General features: G+C 36.2%; 2 protein-coding genes across 4 annotated transcripts; one reads left to right on the top strand and one right to left on the bottom strand.

Moving 5' to 3' along the window:
• Positions 1-1,477: 1,477 nt before the first annotated feature.
• Positions 1,478-14,815, top strand: LOC111800016 (DNA-directed RNA polymerase IV subunit 1). 2 transcript variants are annotated; one of them, XM_023683590.1, is made up of 20 exons: positions 1,478-1,946; positions 2,529-2,598; positions 3,075-3,173; positions 4,252-4,372; positions 4,470-4,594; positions 4,831-4,884; positions 4,999-5,226; positions 7,309-7,464; positions 7,583-7,678; positions 7,773-9,701; positions 9,821-9,990; positions 10,091-10,157; positions 10,253-10,371; positions 10,504-10,652; positions 11,280-11,536; positions 11,652-11,825; positions 11,911-12,048; positions 12,144-12,403; positions 12,556-12,667; positions 14,068-14,815. In XM_023683590.1, exons 2-20 carry the CDS (start codon positions 2,563-2,565, stop codon positions 14,236-14,238), a joined length of 4,461 nt encoding a protein of 1,486 aa, XP_023539358.1. In that variant the 5' UTR covers positions 1,478-1,946; positions 2,529-2,562; the 3' UTR covers positions 14,239-14,815. The 2 variants fall into 2 exon arrangements, with proteins under 2 accessions (XP_023539358.1, XP_023539359.1); XM_023683591.1 differs by lacking the exons at positions 1,478-1,946; positions 2,529-2,598; positions 3,075-3,173; positions 4,252-4,372 and having other exon boundaries at positions 4,470-4,599.
• Positions 14,816-16,364: 1,549 nt separating this feature from the next.
• Positions 16,365-20,272, bottom strand: LOC111800751 (glutamyl-tRNA(Gln) amidotransferase subunit A). 2 transcript variants are annotated; one of them, XM_023684584.1, is made up of 13 exons: positions 20,019-20,272; positions 19,568-19,644; positions 19,399-19,483; positions 19,073-19,297; positions 18,791-18,873; positions 18,608-18,708; positions 18,328-18,451; positions 18,086-18,240; positions 17,622-17,758; positions 17,377-17,547; positions 17,066-17,290; positions 16,762-16,998; positions 16,365-16,652 (listed from the first exon to the last, which is right to left on the bottom strand). In XM_023684584.1, the coding sequence occupies exons 1-13, from the start codon at positions 20,184-20,186 to the stop codon at positions 16,515-16,517; spliced, it is 1,926 nt and encodes a 641-aa protein (XP_023540352.1). In that variant the 5' UTR covers positions 20,187-20,272; the 3' UTR covers positions 16,365-16,514. The 2 variants fall into 2 exon arrangements, with proteins under 2 accessions (XP_023540352.1, XP_023540353.1); XM_023684585.1 differs by lacking the exon at positions 19,568-19,644 and having other exon boundaries at positions 19,399-19,488.

Genomic DNA, 20,272 nt, shown 5'->3' with positions numbered 1-20,272 from the left:
GTTCCTCCCTGCACCATTAGAGAGTGTTCTATGTTTGTACTGACCATATAATACTTAAATGTTTTCCGTTAAAAACATAATGGTAAAAACAAAAAATAATAAAAAAACAACAAAATTCATTAATGGAAATAATATTAATAGAATTAATTTTAAAAATAAAATACTATAAAACGACTAAAATTATTACCAAGGAAGTTACTACATTGATATTTTCAAGAACAAATTAATTTTTAATCATAATTTAAAAGTTATGAATTAGGTTAAATAATATGTTTTTTTTAATTTAGTTAAAAAAATAAATAATATTATATATGCACAATGACTTTTATTTAATTTAATTTAATTTTGTAATTGTTTTTAGATTTTGACCGCAAGTTCTGCAAGGGTCTGCGTCATTGGAGTACGGTTCCTTATTTATTTAATAAAAAATTGTTGGTGGCATTGAATTATCAAATTTTTAAATGCTAAATTATAAAAATATTTATTAACTTTATATTTGGTCTACATAAAAAAAATTGTGATAAACGTGCGCACATGTTATTGGCCACAAAAAATAGCTACAAAAAAANTTCAATTAATACTCTTTTAAAATAATTAAAAAAAATACCCCAAAGTTACTTTGTTTCAAGGTTTAATGAATATACTTGAATTTTTTTTTAATTTTTTTTTAAAATATTATGACTAGTAGATACTTTAATAAATATTTAAAAGTAACGTCAAAATAATTAAAATAATACAAGTGTTATTATATGTACGACTTTTTTTTATCTAGGGTTTATAGATTGTCTCACTCTCTGATTTTCTCTCGAATTGTTTCTTTATTATTATTTTTTTAAAAATATTTGCAAATGAAAATGAGAGAATAATAAATTTAAAATTAAAGATATTTTTTAAGTTTATAAACGTAATTACATAATTTTTAAAAAGTTGAAATATATCTAAAATATTAAATATAAACTATCAAATAGTTTTAAATTTCAGTGATTTATTAAACACGAAGAATTAGACAAATATAAATCTAAAAATAAAATTTATAATTTAAAAACCATATAAATTTTAATTAATAAAAAAAAAAAACACCTAATAATTTGGCATTTTATTGAAAAAATATCTTTGAATTTTAATTTTTTTAATACTATTTCAAACAAATTAACCTTAACTTTACCGAATAAAATCCTTTAATATTTCAAAGTTTCTTTATTCTTTTAATTTTTTTTAAAACTTCAAAAATATATTAATACACGTTTCAAAAATACTCATATATTAATACATTTATACTTTTAGTAAAAAAAATAAAAAAGAAAAATTATTTTAAAGTTAAATGTAAAATTGTTTTTTGACTTATTTATGGAAATAGTATTATTGAAACGTTTTTTAAAAAAAAAAAATATATTGTTGAGATAAAATATTAAATTAATTGAGTGAGAAAAAATGGAAATGGTTGTTGTAGAAGAAGGAATCTGTGGTTGAAAATTAGGAAGGGAGAAATTGTGGAAAAAGTTCAGAAAGACATGACCTTCTCATCATAATCCATCCCACGAGAGCAATCGCAGAAGAAAGCTTATGAAGTGTCAGAATCGTAATAAAACGGAACAGAAAGGGTCAATTTTCTCAGAACTCCAAGCACCTCTTTTATCGGCCTGGTTTTGGACTGATTCTACTCCTCGAACTCGGCGTGTAGCTTCTGGTTGGTGGGAAAAGGAACAGGGAAGAGGCCGGCGTCGATACTCAACCCCTTCCCCTCCTTCTTCTTCCCTCTTCCCTCTTCCCCGTTTTGGAACAACCCCTTTTCCCCTTTTTCTCTTCACTTTTCCATAACGGTTTTACAGCTCCCCCACCCCCTTTGCCAGAACTGTAAACCAAGAAATTTCGTTCCTGGGGTTGCGCGCTTTGATTCCTCTGAACCCCCACATTGAACCAACTCCTGCTCTTTCTCTCACTCTCGAGTATGTTATCTCTCCTTTCTAGATTTTGATTTCTGGGTTCTAATGGGGTTTTGCTTTGCATGTCTAAAATGTGGGATCTTTGCACTTATACTACTGCATTGCATTTGGGTTTCTTGCTTTTGGTTGATCATGCCGATTTTCTGCATTTTCTTGGTGTTCTTGGTTCCTGGGATCATTCGGATGGTGAATGGAATGAGTGTTTTTTGTTTGGATGATCAACTTTGATGGCTATATAGCATGTCGATCATGAAGTTTTGAGGTTTTATAAAGGAGCCCTTTGCCCCAAATGTTGAAATTTGCCCATCAAAGAGTTGAGCTCATTGAGCTAATGGAAGCAAGAAGTTTTGCTTTACTTTTGAAACATTCATGATTCTGTTTATGTTTCTTTATACATCAACATTCTCTAATGCCGAGGACTTAGTTGATTATGTGATATCATGTTGTTTCTGTTAACTTTTATGTGCAAAATCAGTGCATTTTCTACTTGAAGTCCTAAGGATGAGTCAAAGTTATAATATTTGAAGGCACAACAGCTTGGCCTGACACATGAATATGAGTTTGTTGTCTTATTTATTTCTTCAGCTGCTGAATTGGCTTTGCTCGGAGAAGAAGTTGTATGAATTTCGCTGGAGGCTTTCGATCGAGCCAGAAGGTATAATGTTTAGGATGCTGTAGTTCTAGAGTTGAATAATCCCTTAACTTATATTGTATTAAGCCACTCGTTGTATACTTCTATTGTCTAAATTTTCGACTTAAACATGTCTCTTTTTCTCTTGAGGCTTCTAGAGTATGTAGAGTTTGCCTAGGCCTGTTGAACTGATCTCTGCTTATCTTCATCATGCCCTAATGCTTTGCTATTCTTACTTGCACAAGCTTTGTTAGTTCATCCACTTTATTTTCCATCATCAAGGGCTATTCTTACTTGCACAAGTTTTTGTTGCCTTTTAGTTTCAGTAATCTCCAGATCAAGTTTTACATCGACTTCCTATATCACCTTTTTAAAGTTACAGAAAGCTTCTATTAAATGTCATTGTTATTTTCTTTTGGGTTTCCGATCAACATCGCTCCACGTTTCCCTTTGTGATTTAGATGCCGTATAGCTTATTTAATTTATTTCAAATGCACTAGGCGATGAACCATATGGAAGACGAACAGGATAGCGAGCTACAAATTCCATCTGGTGTCCTTGTTGGCGTAAATTTTAGTGTCTCAACTCAGCAGGATATGGTAAGTGTTTTAATGGTGATATGATAAATACATATACTTCTTTAGGAAGTCAATAATTTTAAAAAACATTCACTTGTTATGAAAATTTTGTTTTTTGTTCGAAAAGAAAAAACAGATCAATCACTATCTTATTTTTTTTGGGGCCAGGGTTTATGATAGGGTTTTTGGGTTTTGGATTACCTGGATATATATGTTATGAACAGTACTAGTTGAATGGATTCGAGCTTTTCATCAAAGGAACAGTCACTTGCTACTAAATGGCGGTGGAGATTCACTCAAGAAAAAGGATCTCAATGGAGGAGAGTTATTGCTAGCATGTATTAGACAATGCCCTCGGTTGGCTACCTTTAAATCCAATAGGTAAATCGAGGGAGGGCCTTGGGTCGATATTGCAAAGAATATCTTCTTCCTCAAATTTATGGCTTTCAAGGTTAACCATGGGTTTTGCAACTTTCGGTGTCAATGCATTCCTTCAAACAATTTCGAGACAACAATTGTACAATCCTGTCTTTTGAAACAAAGGCACCCAACAGGGTGGTTCTTTGAATTCATTGTCTGGGCACGTACTGGAGGAAAGAAGCTTTTACAATATTTTGGGTCAGGCAGCAGTGGAAAAATTAAGTCTCCTACCATCAGTTATGATGTTGTGAGGGTGAAAAAATATTTTGGACGTCTTTCCTTAGAGCTATATTTAGTTGATGCCAGTCGTCACATTTGCTTCGATATCACAAGAAACTTCTACATCATCCCAACATTTTTGGCTGGGATATAGTGTTCTAGCAATCTCTCAACCAACATGGGATCTTGACTGCAACACAACTAACATTCTTCATTTCATTTTAGTGGGTTTCCAATATAAGTATGATGGACAACTCCCTACTTTCTCTCGTTGCCCTACACATTTTCTTATCTTAGTTTTTATTCCATATATTTTTGTTTCATTTACAAAAAAATTGTTGTTGGATAATTAACCGAAGGTGCCCTTGTGAGTTCATACGTGCCTTAAATTTTGTATGGCTCTGTGTCGCTATATATACTGGATTTGACTTTGATATTTCTGATGTGATCGATAAAACAGGAGAATATAGCAGTGATAAACATTGAGGCAGCCTGCGAGGTATCTGATCCTAAGTTGGGACTTCCTAATCCATCTTATCAGTGCACTACATGTGGTGCGAGCGTTCTCAAATGTTGTGAAGGTAATTAGCTAGTCACTGTATAAAGATATTACTTGTCGACTTTCCTTTCACACATTGGAGTGTACTAACGTTTTTTTTCCTTGAATTGTTTTGTAAGGTCATTTTGGCGCTATCAAATTTCCGTATACTATAATCCATCCGTATTTTCTCTCGGAAGTTGCACAAGTGTTGAATAAAGTTTGTCCAGGGTGTAAATCTATCCGGCGGGAACTATGGGGCAAGGTCAGGTACCTCACTTATTGTGATGAACCTTGAATTGTTATGATTAGTTTAAATGTTATGAATTTCTGCTATTAAACAATGTGGTTACCTTCACCATGTGAATATGTAGATTCTAGTAGGGGATAAGAAACAGTATCAATAACTGAAAGAAAAACCGGAAATTTGTTTCTCGTCTTTAAATCTAAATCTAAAAATTATTTTTAGATGCATATTTTGATTATGTTTACATGTACCAGGTTGAGGATCCCACGTCTGATTTTCATCGACCTAAAGGTTGCAGATATTGTTTTGTAAGTTCATTTAGCCCTCTTTGTTTTTCTATTTCGTTCTTAATTGTTTATCGTTTGAGAACTGTTCTGATGAAAAAAGAATCTTTTCAAACCATGATCTATGTTGCTCAACAGGGAAGTCTTAAGGATTGGTACCCGCCTATGAGGTTTAAGCTTTCAACTACTGATATGTTCAGAAAAAGTATGATTATGGTGGAAGTGAAAGAAAACATGTCGAAGAAGTACCAAAAGAGGGTGGCTAGGGGAGGATTGCCTCCTGATTATTGGAATTTTATCCCGAAAGATGAACAGCAGGAGGAAAGTTATTGTAGACCGAACAGGAAAGTCCTAACACATGCTCAGGTATTGGGCCTCTTTATGAAATTGACTAGTTTTGGTTCGTTTAGGCTTTTCGGCTATACACATTTCATTGTTTTCTCTATTTGTTTTCCTTATAAACTTTAGAAACCATTATTTTTCTTGATACAAAATGAACCTGATTTGCTTAATGATGCAATTACTATGTGTTGCAGTATTGATATAATTAAATTTACCATATCCCACTCGGTTAAGCTTTTGGGTGGATCGTGATTTAACAATATATTCTCTTTTCATAGGGGGTGTTTCCAATTTTTTAAAAATAATGTGGAAGACCATCCTTATCCAAAGCAATAAAGGATTGGAAGTCCTTATTGTAGTCTTCTTGGTAGCTTCACCACTTCTCTTGGCTAATGTGGTGGTACCCTTGAGGAATTAGCTCTTCTCGGCTAAGCACTTAGTTCACTTTCCGTAGCCTCCATATTTTTCTTTTGCAGACGACTTTTTACTCGGGAAACCCTTATTCCTGAGAAATGTATAGTTTTTCAGTCGACTTTTCCTTGGTGGAACCAACACCAATGATAAAGCAAAGGAATCAGTCTTTCTCCCTTAATCTTTCATAATGCAGCTTTCGGAATACTCGTGGGAAAATTAGGTTAATCTTTTCCTATGCCCTTTTGCCTAAGGGTTAAAATCAATCAATTTAGTCAACTTTCATGTCCTTTCGTGTTTGTATGTGAGGTCATCCTCAATTTTTGTTGTAATGACATGAAAGATCAAGCTAAATTCTCGTGGATTGAAGGTTTTTAAGCGCTTTGGGTGCATTGGTTAGAAAAGAGTATAGTTTTAAACTGATGTGTTTAGAAACCTTTGGGTAGAGAGTCATTGTGAGCAAACTCGGCCGGTTCCCTTTTGTATGGATCTCGAGTGGAATCAAAGGCACTCTCAAAGGGGATAGAGCTCTCTGCGCTTTGTTTCCTCGTTTATATCAATTATCCTTGACGAGGAACTGTTTGGTTGTAACGGTTTTTTCTCAACCCATGAACCTTGCCTTCCTTAGGGTTTTGTTGTGCTTTGTCCAATAATGTCCTTCTGACACTTGTTATTGTTAGATGTGTCAAATACTTAGCCTAATAAACAAATAAATGAATCTAATAAGGAATTGAATATTGCTCAGGGAATACTTAAGCCTTCTATAAACTTTATTGTTTCTCACAACACGCTTCAACAGATATTTTGCCAAATAATAATCATCTCTCCATAGCCCCAATGCTTGATTCGATCCCGGAGATAACTTGTCAAATGAAAAACTTAATCTTCTTGAAATTTTTTACCTTCCACAATGAGACAAAGACTAAGACACCCAAGGTAGAGGGATTAATTAGACAAGAAAAAGAAGGATTTACATGGAAAACTGTTGGTCGTGCTAGAACTCTAAATACCGAAATCCTTACTCCTTGAAGTACAACAGAACTTAACAAGCAAATAAAGAAAATCAATAACATTTGTTGTTTCCCTATTAAACAATGGACTAAGGAATCCCAAAATAGGAGATAACGTCGGATGAGACAAAATAGTAGCCACCGACTGATTCTTTATTTGATAAACGGTAAGACTTGAAAATACAAATGCAGAGGGGACTATCCCTAACCAATAGTCCTGTCAAAAGAAAAGTATCCCTTTGTTCCCCTCACAAAACAATGGAAGAAAAGAGAACAGAGAAAAGAGTCGACTATCCTGACCCAATAAACTCTATGATGCTGATACTCATATTAGTGCTTTAAAATTATCGATTTTACCAATACCATGTCATGGTTTTTCTGTGCGGTGTTTTTTTCCCTCAATTTTTTAAGTGGACGAACTTTGCAGTGTCAAAAGTCTTGAACAGACTGGAGAATTTAACGAAAATTATAAATTAGTGGTGTTCGTTATCTTGTACTTTGCTCCACCGATGCATTTTAAAATTGATATAGTTTCAACTTTTCGGTTCTAGTGTTTCTTTGTCATTTATACCTTCTGCATTTCTAGTTGGAAGCTTTTAAATCCTTACATTATTGGAAGCCTATGATATTTGTCTTTACTGATACTGCACCGATATTTTTGTGATACATTTTTCTTGGATTTCAGGTCCATTATTTGTTGAAAGACATCGACCCAAAATTTCTTAAAAAGTTTGTGTCTGCGACAGATTCATTGTTTCTAAACTCTTTCCCTGTGACTCCGAACTGTCATCGTGTGACTGAAATGACACATTCATTTTCAAGTGGACAGCGTTTGGTCTTTGTAAGACTTGTCTTCTCAATGCTCTATTGTTAGGTTGAGGTTATTCAAATAGAAGGATATTTGAATGATATTTGCGTCTTTCTAATGTGTTTCTTTTGAACCTGTTTAACGATTCAAGGATGAAAGGACCAGGGCTTACAAGAAGCTGGTTGATTTCAGAGGGACAGCTAACGAGTTAGGTTCTCGTGTTCTCGATTGTCTCAAAATTTCCAAGGCAATTTTCAACATCTTTTTTTCTTTGCCTTAATCAACTTAACTATTATGTGAAACTTTTGTTCTTGCTTATAATGACACTTCTTTTTATGCAGCTTAGCCCAGAGAAGTTAGAAAGTAAAGATTCGATTTACCAGCAAAAGAAAATTAAGGATACTGCTACTAGCTCAAATGGTTTGAGATGGATCAAAGATGTTGTTCTTGGAAAGCGGAGTGACCATTGTTTCCGCATGGTTGTTGTTGGTGATCCAAACATTGAATTAAGTGAAATTGGTATACCTTGTCATGTTGCAGAGCGGTTGCAAATATCCGAGCATCTGAGTTCTTGGAATATGAAGAAACTAAGCACTTCTTGTTACCTTCGTCTTGTTGAAAAGGGAGAGATTTTTGTTCGTCGTGAAGGTCGTCTGGTTCGTGTACGTCACGTTCTTGAACTTAGTATGGGGGATACTATATATAGGCCCCTAGCTGATGGGGATGTTGTATTGGTTAATCGACCCCCATCCATACATCAACACTCACTTATTGCCCTATCTGTCAGGGTTCTTCCAGTCTCCTCAGTTCTTTCCTTAAACCCACTTTGTTGTTCTCCTTTCCGTGGAGATTTCGATGGCGATTGCCTTCACGGTTATGTTCCTCAATCACTTGAGGCCCGAGTGGAGCTTAGAGAGCTGGTTGCACTAGATAGACAGCTAGTCAATGGCCAAAGTGGTAGAAATCTGCTGTCACTTAGTCATGATAGTTTAACTGCTGCTCATTTAATTATGGAAGATGGAGTTTCTTTAAATCTTTTCCAAATTCAGCAGTTGCAAATGTTTGCTTTACATCAGTTGTTGCCCCCAGCAATTGTAAAAGCTCCTTCATTTAGAAGTTGTGCGTGGACAGGAAAACAATTATTCAGCATCTTCCTACCTCCTGATTTTGATTATTCTTCTCCGTCTCATCGTGTTCACATTAAAAATGGAGAACTTCTATCTTCTGAAGGATCTTATTGGCTTCGCGACACTGGCAGAAACCCTTTTCAAGCTCTGATAGAACATTGTGAGGGAATGACCCTGAACTACTTGCACATCGCTCAAAGAGTTCTTTGTGAATGGTTATCAATGAGGGGATTGAGTGTTTCACTATCAGATTTGTATCTCTCAGTCGATTCACACTCACATAAAAACATGATGGATGATATCTTTTGTGGGTTACAAGAAGCAGAGGAAACGTGTAATTTAATACAGCTGATGGTGGATTCACATAAAGATGTCCTTACCGGAGATGATGAAGGTAATCAACACGTGCTATCTATCGAAGTGGAGCATTTAAGTTACGAGAAGCAGAAATCTGCTGCTCTAAATCAAGCTTCTGTTGATGCTTTCAAGAGAGTTTTCCGTGAGATACAAAATCTTGTGTACAAGTATTCTGGAAAAGACAATTCACTTTTAACCATGTTCAAGGCTGGAAGCAAGGGTAATTTGTTGAAATTAGTTCAGCATAGCATGTGTCTTGGCTTGCAACACTCTTTGGTTACTCTGTCCTTCGGCCTTCCACATAAACTCTCATGTTCTTCATGGAATAGTCAAAAGATGCCTCGTTATATTCAGAAGGATGGTCTTGCTGACCGTACTCAGTCTTTCATCCCATATGCTGTGGTCGAAAATTCCTTTCTCTCAGGGCTTAATCCTTTCGAGTGTTTTGCTCATTCAGTGACAAATCGAGATAGCTCTTTCAGTGACAATGCTGAAGTTCCTGGGACTTTGACACGAAAACTAACATTTTTAATGCGGGATATATATAATGCATATGATCGAACAGTGAGGAATGCATATGGAAATCAACTGGTTCAGTTTTCTTATGATACTGATAGCCCCACGAGCATCTCTAATGAATTGGATGGTGAGAATAATAATACAAATCGTGATATCGGTGGTCAGCCTGTTGGTTCATTGGCTGCTTGTGCCCTTTCAGAAGCTGCATATAGTGCTTTGGACCAACCAATTAGTCTACTTGAAACTTCTCCATTGCTAAACCTTAAGGTACTGCAGCCTGCTCCTCTCAATTTGACAATTTAAATCAAGGATTTGTATATATTTATAAACAAGTCTATAGTTTCTAATATCAAGACTAATGATTGATATATATTTGACTCATGCAGAAAGTGCTGGAGTGTGGTTCAAAGAGGAATAGTCCCAAACAAACATTTTCCTTGTTCTTATTGGAGAAACTTTCGAAACGAAGTTATGGATTCGAGTATGGAGCTTTAGGAGTTAAGAACCATTTAGAAAGAGTAATCTTTAAAGATATTGTGTCTAGTGTTATGATTATGTAAGTTATTATGTTTTCTATGATTCTTTTTTGTTGTATCTTTCATTAGCTATGTTTATCTTTGGTTTGACATTATTAACAACGTTTCCTACGATATTAGCTTCGCCCCAGAGCCCTCCCGGAAAAGGCATTTTAGTCCATGGGTTTGCCACTTTCATGTATGCAAGGTAATGCAATCTGGAAAACGTCTTTCATTATATGATGTATGTATATATTGTTTCAGTCCTCTTTATCTGGTATCAACTCCGGCTCATCGATCCAGGAAATTTTGAAGAAAAGAAGATTGAAAATTAGTTCCGTCATCCATTCCCTTAATATGCGGTGCGACTCTGTGAGACAAGAAGCAAAAATAAATTTGCCCTTTTTGCACATATCTACCCAGTAAGTTCATTTTTCCATTGACTCTTAGATCTCCCCTTTCATGTATTTCGGATTTTTTTTTTTGTACCGGAGCAAGTTTAACCATTGTCATCTCACTTGAGCTGTATGTCGTTTTTTGGCTTGGCTATTAAGGGATTGTTCTCTAGCTGATTCATCGAGAGAAGATGGTGATACCGTGTGCTTAACTGTTACAATAGCTGAAAACACAAAAAACTCTTTCCTGCAATTAGATTTCATTCAAGATTTGCTGATTCATTTCCTTCTTGGTACAGTTATAAGAGGTCTGTACTGTTTGTTTCCTTCCAATATTTAATGTGCTTGTCCACACACACAAGGCCAGTCTGAAAAGCTGACGTTTTGACTTGATAATATTTCGTTAGATATAAAACTTATCGTTGTTCGTTTTTTTTTTCTTGAATTTAGAGTTGTAGTTACAATGTGTTAAAGACATCTTCAGTGATATGTTTTCGGGCTCTTTCCATATCTGGTTATAATTGGTATGCTTTAATTTTGGGAACCTGGTTCATTCTATTTGAATAATCTACAAGTCGAGAGCAAGTGAGGTTGTAGTGGGGTCGAGTTTTAGTAAAAGAGAGCTTTATTTTGAAAAGACCTAAGACAAGGCCAATTGTTCGGTCATTAATGGTTTGAGCTTTAGATGGAGGACGTGTTTGTGCGTGTGTATATCTATATATATCATGTGCCATGCCTTATGTTTGACAAGATTGAGATGATATTTACAATAAATTGCTAGGTTTCTCTTGATTTCTCATTGTTTCAACTGGCATAACTTTCTTGAAATATGAAGCGACTTTTTACGTTGGTGTGTCGTAATGCCTAAATATGGTTTTTATTTGGCTAGATTTACCAAAATTTTATGTTTTTTTCTGCTTTGGTTTTCGCATTAGGCTTTGCTGAGATTGACAAGGTAGATATTTCATGGAATGACCGACCAAAGGTACCAAAACCTCATTGTAAATCTCACGGGGAGCTCTACTTGCGCGTGACCATGTCGGGAGAAGGAAATTCTAGATTCTGGGCAACTCTTATGAATAATTGCCTCCCGATAATGGATTTGATCGATTGGTCTCGTAGTCATCCAGATAACATCCATAGTTTCTGCATGGCATATGGAATAGATTCTGGAAGGAATTACTTTCTCAACGTGAGTAATTTTCCGTCCTCTACTCTCCCTACAAGTTTGGCCCGGTTGTTGCATCTGACCGTTCACGGGTACTTTTGAATGCTTCTAATTTAACCATTCAAAGATTTTAATGTAGAGTTTGGAGTCTGCAACATTGGATATCGGTAAAACAATACGTCATGAACATTTGCTGCTCGTTGCAAATACTCTTTCGGCTACCGGAGAGTTTGTTGGCTTAAATGTTAAAGGAGTAACACGCCAAAGGGAACATGCTTTGGTCAAAACACCCTTTATGCAAGCTTGCTTCTCAGTTAGTTATCTAATTTCTAATATTCATTTGAATCCTCATGAGCAAGCAATGAATGTAAATTTAATCAGTACTCGGTTTTCTGCAGAGTCCTGGTGCTTCCTTTGTTAAAGCTGCTAAGGCTGGAATTAAGGACAGTCTTTCAGGAAGTCTAGACGCCTTGGCGTGGGGGAAAATACCTTCTATGGGAACCGGGGGACAGTTCGATATCCTTTACTCTGGGAAGGTAAGATTATAACGTTATGGTGTCATATCACTGTGCCTGTTATTTGTTGCGGTACTTCAACTATCTAATGTTTTCTAATTGTTCTTACTCTTCAGGGGCACGAGCTTAATAAGCCCGTCGATGTTTATAATCTACTGGGTAGCCAAGGCATTTGTGAGAAGCCGAACGTGAAGATTGAATCTCTTGATAAAAACACTATATATGAGAAATATAGTGCTGTAGTGCATAAAAATGGTGGCTCTACCATTAAAGGACTTAAAAAGCTGGATAGTGTTTCTAAATCAATTTTAAGGGAGTTCTTGACATTGAATGATATTCAGAAGCTGTCTCATACATTGAGAAGCATTTTACGCAAGTTAGTTCTTCCTCTTTGGCTCGTACAATTGGCATCGTTATATTAGATGCGTCGTTTTTTCTATTTGGACATGTTCTAGATCGATTAATAATTGTTTATTGCTTGAAAATCAGTTAGCTAGTATCTTAGAATTATTTCACTTGTGTGTATAGGTATTCTTTAAATGAAAGATTAAATGAAGTGGACAAGTCAACTTTGATGATGGCTTTATACTTTCATCCTCAAAGGGATGAAAAAATTGGCGTTGGAGCTCAGGATATAAAGGTATTTTCTATAGAACATCAAATTCTTTTAGCATATTTCATGTATCCCCCCTCCCTGCACCCCCGAACAATAATAAAATTATGAATAATTTAAGTAAAAACAATGAAAGAGGACACCGGGCAATGGTTTTTGTAACAGCCTAAGCCCACCTCTAGCAGATATTGTCCTCTTTGGGTTTTCTCTTTCGGATTTCCCTTCAAGGTTTTTAAAATGCGTCTGTTAGGGAGAGGTTTCCACACCCTTATAAAGAATGTTTTCGTTCTCCTCCCCAACCGATGTAGGATCTCACAGTCTTGAACTCTCAGAGGTACATGCTCCTTTCTGTCGTACCGTTCATAACCCTTAACCATTCTTATCTTCCTCTGCTCTGGGCGATAGTCTTTGACTCTCGGGTTAGCATGCTCCATTCTGCCGAACCATTCTTGTCCGGGTTCCAGCAATTATGGACAGACTTTTCTTAGGAATTAAGAAGGGAGAAAATCCTTGAAGGATGATAGAGATCCGGGATTGGGAGCTGCTGGGAAAGGAGCATTCTCGAGCAGTCTAATCTGGATGCAAGGCACCGTATCTGCTCACTATTATTATTTTCTGCGAATAACGCAATTTTGCGTTCTCCAGGATAAATATCAGAGGTGTGTCTCAGTGGCAGGTTCAAATAGGTTGTTAGATAGGGCGGAGCCCAAGTTAGCATGGCGAAGTCATCTCACTGATTGCCTCTCCGACTTGGAGCAATTAAGCCTTGAGATCTCTGACTTGTTTATGTTCACTTAAAAGTCTAAGATATTGTTTGAAGAATAAGTACACCTTGATCATATTAGTTACCATAGCCACAACTCAAGGACCATGAGGGTGCAAGGTATGCACTTCACATGGCCATATGATGAAGAGATGAACACGTCTTGAGCTAACTGGATGTATAGTGCCTATGAGGAAATTGTATGGATGTATAGTGCCTATGAGGAAATTGTTGAGGATTATTGAGAGGGAGCCCCACATTGGCTAATTTAGGAAATTATCATGAGTTTATAAGTAAGGAATACATCTCCATTGGTATGAGACCTTTTGGGGAAGCCCAAAGCAAAGCCATGAGAACTTATACTCAAAATGACAATATCATACCATTGTGGAGATCCGTGATTCCTAACAGAAACTTGTTCCAATCCTACACGACATGTTATGTCATCTTGGCCCTCTCTAGATCCTTGCTTGGCTGTAGAAAGAGCATGCCCACAGGTTGAATGAGTATAGAATTTGATTACGCAGGAAACACCCTGAAGGATGCTTCTTACAAGGATGGATTTTAGGATTTAAAAGAAAATAGTTCTAGTTACCTGGTACCTGTTTATTCATGTAATTTATCTATTCATTTCTCGACCCGCAACCTGGTTGTTCTTTTGCAGGTTGGTAGCCACTCAAAATACTCAAATACTCGTTGCTTCATATTGGTACGATCAGACGGGACGACAGAAGATTTCTCTTATCACAAGTGTGTTTTAGGTGCATTGGAGATCATTGCGCCTCATCGAGTGAAGGCATATCAGTCAAAATGGATGCAAGACAAGTTCGAGTGATCTATCTATCATGTACATATTCCGAAGCTCAGATATGTACAGTATCCAGGTTTTGAATCTAAACTATCCTGAAGTTGTTGGGTGTTTGAACGCAGTTGAGTCGTCGTCTTTGACTTAGCCTATTGTCTTTATATCGAGCAATGCCGAAAAAAGGTATTGGTTGTTGCTTTGCTGACCTGTTTCGCTATTAGTATTGATGAATTTTCACTTCGACTGTGACGGTGGTCGTTCATCAGATTTTGAATATGTATACGCTGTTATGATCTCGCCGATAGGTAGTAGTATAGGATGTAGAATATATATGTGAAGAGGAAGAGAGCTAGATGAGCAGTTAACCATTGTGTTTCTTTGTTTCTTTTTGTCAATAAACATAATAAACTCTCATCTGTATATTTGAATTCCTGAGCTTCTTTTTGCTCCTTCTACTCTAACTTATTTGCCTTCATATAAGCAATAGGCAAAAAAGATCTAGTGGAAGCAGCAAAGAGAAGCTCTTTCAGGTCTGTCTCTTCATAATGTAATGTTCTTAATCATACATTGAACAACTTAGTTTTCTCTACATTTTGGCATTGTTTGCTATCAGGAGGCTCCTGGGATCATGCCTTTTTCTTCCCTTTTCTGTTTCGCCATTTGGTCGGTTCGGTCTTGCTAATACGATTTGGGGTCGTGTTTATTGGATTTTCGAAGCAACAAAAAGGGTGTTGTGTTTAGGATTCAGTATGGTTTTTGAGTTGTTTAGGTGCTTGTGTTGTTAAGAATTTATGGGTCTTTAATACTAACTTCTGGAGAAGGGAATAGATATTATCGAGTGTTTGTTCTTGCAACCTTCCAACCCAGAAGATTGTATGTATTGGGAACTTCTTTAAATTATAAATTTAACATCATATCTATTTAGTAAAAATGTTTAATTGTGATTTTAAATTTTGTATAAGTGGTTTTTTTAGTTTGATAGGCGTAGTGAAAATGAAGTTGAGGAACATTGTTGTAATAGTTCAAATCCACGGATGTTCTTTTTGAGTTTTTTATTTTGGGCGTTTCCTCGTTATTTTTAAAATGTGTTTGCTAGGAACATGTTTGCTAGGAACATGTTTTCATATTCTTATAAAGAACAGTTCGTTCTTCTCCTCAGTTGGATTTCACGATAATAGTTATAGATATTGTTCGCTAGTTGTGAGGTTGCCAACTCTCTTATCATCAGGTCACCAACTTCTTTGACCTTTTGGCAAGGTTTTTTAAAGTAAATAATCGTCGTAGCCTAGTCACTACAATCCCCTCTATGAGACGCCCCCTTCTCGCAAAGTACAAGTAAAGGGGGTGGGGTTGGAGTTGGTGACATGGAAATGTAATCTCCTTTCCGATCCCAATCTCTTGCTGCTTCTTCCCTCATTCACCATCTCGTTTGGGACGAGTTTTGTAGAACCTAGCTAAACATCTTTAAATGATATGATTATTCTCAAATTAATTTATCTAAGAAATAGTATAAATTTTCTAATATAAACATTATTATTATTATTAGTTTTTTTCTTTTTTTTTTTTTGGTGATAGTGTGTGTGGTTGATGTTGAAATTCATTTGGATGTCATGAATCTTAGAGAAACAATTAAAAGGGGAATATAACAACCAGTCAAGAAAACATAAAAGTCATGATCTTCCTTCATCGTTATAGTTCAAAAATTGTCTCATCGTTATAGTTCAAAATTGTGTAGAGAAAAAATTACAGATGAGAATATGTTGAAACGACAATTTCTAAGTTTTTATGTTTCAAATGTATAAATATACTCCTCCGACAACAATATCGAAAGAGGTTTCTAAAAAATGTTTTAAATTCATTGCATGTTTTATTGTGAGTTGTGGCTAAACAAAATAAAGAACTAAAAAAGATGTCCATTTACCCCGTCTCGAGTAAAAGGAGCCAGAAGAGCAAAACTAGATTTTAGAAGTAGAAACATCAAAAATGCCAAACCAATATCTTTGTTCTTAGATTACTAGTCGGATTAAACGTTTTCGCGTTTTTGCATTTCAATGATCCTTCTATGATTTATGTTTGAATCACTTGACCACGACCCAAAAGAGAAAAAAAAAAAAAAAAAAAAAAAAAAAAAAAAAAAAAAAAAAAAAAAAAAAANATTCCGTGTCATATGAACATACAAAAAGAAAAAGGAAGTCTCCAAAATGTAAGACATAAGGTGCAGATTGGGACGAGTCATATGATCTACCATTTCAATGGCGGTGTTGAGTTGACTATTAAAGACCATGGATTAAAGTGCAGATTCACGCTCAAAGGTGCAACAATCTTGGAGGAATCGGAACCAAAGGTGGTTCTGGAATAGCATCATGAGGTCCCAAGTCATCAATGGGTGGCCTTGCTCTGTGGTGATCTGTTGCAGACTGGTACGCCATGGCCAAAGCCAACGCCTACAACAACACATCATCAATCCAATCACACTTCTCAACAAAATCCAAAGATAAAGAACAAATCAAATTTTTGTTCCAAAGACTTGAAAATGTTGAAAAGTGTTCATACGATGTGATCCTTGTGAGGAGGAGCATAGATTCCAGTAGTAATGGCGGTTCTTCTTCTTGTGGTGCCCGTGGCAGGTGGGTTTGAGATGTTTTTGAAACCTGTTGGAACAACCATGACAGGCAGACCAACAAGATTTCCCATACAGACCCTCTCCCAGTCGGTGGCATTGCCAATCAAAGCATCCACATTGAAACTTTCTTTAACTTCCCTTATTAGCTTTCCCCTTGCTCTCTGTGCCTGTGCATATGATCAAATAACTTGAAATCACACGTTTCTGTAATTTGTCAACAAGAAACAGAAGTACCTGCACATAATCTACTGCGGGAATTAAACGTGCTCGTCGCAGTTCTGTTGGCCATTGGTCTTGAGCTTCATATTCATGATCAAGCCGCGATCGTTGCCACTCGTCAAAATGAGCCAACATATCAATATCCATAGTGAAGTTAAGGATGCCTTGAACAGAGTCGAGGGAATAAGTTAAGTTGAATGGAACCATATTTGCGCCCTTTGATGAAAGAACCCGAACGACCTACAATCATAATTAATTGTACAAATTGTGTTAACAATCCAGATGTCAAGACAGATGACGTTGGTCTAATGGAGTTACTAACTAACCTCCATATCAGCATCATCGAGATATCCAACAGTAAGTTTTGAAATGTCGATGGAGAATGGATCATCAAGAGAACTCTCAACTGATGAGAGGTCATGTGGATCCTTTCCTCTAATGACATCCAAAATGACTGCACAATCAATAGCATTTCTACAAAATGGACCAAGCTTGTCCTGTTAAGCAAAGGAAGAATGAATACCGAAGAAGAGTCGAGAAACTAAAAGAAAAAAGGACTCATAGCTACTACCAAGCTTTCGGATATACTCATCACTCCACTGCGACCAACAGTCCCAAATGTTGGCCGCAGTGCAGTCACTCCACAACGAGATGCAGGATAAGTCATCGAACCAGCTGTCTCTGATCCAATAGCAAATGGAACCAGACCTAGTAAAAGAAGGGCCATACAGATGTAAAGCCAAATCTCTCTCGGTCATTTCCAACATTATAAAGTTAAGATTCTTACTGCAAGAAACTACGACACAAGCTCTTTTTTTCTTAAGAAACACAAAGACCTAACTTGTAGTCCCAAAGCAAATCATGGTTATTGTTAAGACCATGAAGTCTCCGTTTGAACTGAAACTGCTGCAGTTTTGCTTTTCGAGTTCAAACAAAAATATTTTATAACAAGGAAGATGTTTTCCCAACATTTTAAGGTGAAATAATCCAATCAAGTCATATGCAAGTGACTTGATTGGATTATTACGGGATCACCTGCAGAAGTACATGCTGCAGGTCCAGCTGATGACCCTGTTGTGAACTCCTCGATATTCCACGGGTTCCTTGTCCTCCCACCAAACCAGATGTCATCATATGCAAGTGATCCCGTAACAAGCTTAGCGACAAGAACAGCACCTGCTGACTTCAACCTGTATAACCAAATAATTCATGATTTGTTGGTGAAAGTTGTCACTTGACATATTTCTGAGAGAAATTTACAGCCAAATCTTTCTTACTGCTGGTAAACCCAAGCTTCAACATCAATTACTTGTTCTTTAAAACTTTTTGAACCCCAAGTTGTTTTATATCCTGGAACAGAAATTATATCCTTCAACCCATATGGAATTCCATGTAGTGGACCTGTAAAACAAAGAATTAACTCCATGTATAAATTTAACACAGCATTTGAAAAATGAAGAGGAAAGTTCAAGAAAACTACAACTGATCGATGGACCACCATAATCAACCACTTCCATTGAAGTGGCAGAACAAATTTTAATCATAAAAAGCACGAACCTAAATACACTCCTTGAGCGAACAATTCATCAGCCTCTTTGGCTTGTTTATAAGCCAAATCTTCAGTAAAGGAAACTACTGCTTGAAGAACATAGTCATACCTGGAATTGTTTACAAAAATTTGTTGCATAAGAATTTCAACCTTGATGGCGAAAACTATAAGTTGATTTTGCGCATAAATACCTTTTCAATCTCTGCAGAAATATTCCAACGAGCTCCTGGGATGTAATCTGCTTCGTTTTGATCAGTTCTCCAAGTTCAAGAACCTAATAGGCACCAACACGTCAAGAACCACAAAAGTCATCACTATTGAATCTAGTCCCTAATATTTAGCTCTTTTCAATTTACTCTTATCTTTTAGAGACAAAATTATAAGTTCAGAACCTAGTAGATATGAAAGTACATAAACTATAACTTGTATTTTAACCCATTTAAAACTAAAAAGGTTAGTCTGCACAAACATACGTTCATGAAGGCAATATCTTCTTCATTTTTTGGTCTCTTTACTCCAGAAACAGGAGGATAGCAAAATCTTCTACTCTTATGTTGAAATCTTTCGTTCGCCCAGTTGGAACTGAACACTAAAGGAGAAGGATTATGCAGACCTCCATTTTCAGAAGCAACTAGCTTCCGATTGGCTCGAATTACAGGCAAATTAAATTCTTCAGCCCCCTTTAAAACCTCATCCATCTACGCAAAAACAGAAGTTCCAAGCCCTACATGGATTAAAAGGACAGAACAGGACATAAAAACATGAAAACAAAAAAGAATTTCGCTATATATATGTATACCTCAGTGTTACTGAAGAAGTCTGCATCAAATGCTCTAAAAAAAGATCTTTTTCCACCATTTTTGAAACTTTCAGTGTCTTTGTTTCTGTCCTGATGAAAAGAAGATGAAAAGAAACAAGACAAAAATTGAGTAGAACAATCCATTAGCAGAGTAGCCAACAAGTGTTACCTGTACGAAGGAGGAGAACGGTAATGAACCCCAACTTTTTCACACAAAAGTTTCCAGATTTTTTTATAAGTTGCTCCCTGTTTTACGTTTATCAGAGAACTAATACTTCAAAAAAAAAAAATTATAACAAGAAAAATGTACAAATTTGATCTTGAAGTTGACTATAATACCTTTCAACTAATTTTGTAAAAACTTCTGGATATCCAAATCCAATATGGAAACTAAGTTCCTAATTTAACAACAAAAAAAGAACAGCGTCCTCAATTTTCAAGACTATTCTACTTGATAATTATGTTTTGAAGGGAAAAAATTAACGCATTCATAAACTTTTAATATTGTCGATTAGTCTTAACAGCTACAGGGCACAATACAGCAGGGCGGATCGGGTTTGATTTATTAGACAATCGCAACAAAAAAGAACAAAGAACAAGGAAAGAGAAGACGAGCTTACCATTGCAGTGAAACAAGGCCTGGATTGATCGGAGGAAGAGAAATTGGGGGAAATGGAAGATCGGAGTGGAACTGCGAAGAAGATGAAGACGAAGAAGACGAAGAAGAAGCAGTTGGATGCAACGGTAGTACGAGTCGCCGGCATTGAAAGCCACTTGTCGATCGGCATGGCCGAGTGGCCACTTAGTCACTTCTCGGAGATTGAGATTTTTCTCTCTCTCTCTCTCTCGCTTTCCGCAGGTTTCTTTGAATTTC

The sequence above is a fragment of the Cucurbita pepo genome, chromosome LG08, assembly GCF_002806865.2.
Source record: "Cucurbita pepo subsp. pepo cultivar mu-cu-16 chromosome LG08, ASM280686v2, whole genome shotgun sequence".
In the NCBI taxonomy this organism is placed as follows: Eukaryota; Viridiplantae; Streptophyta; class Magnoliopsida; order Cucurbitales; family Cucurbitaceae; genus Cucurbita; species Cucurbita pepo.
This window is presented reverse-complemented; position numbering and strand designations above follow the sequence as displayed.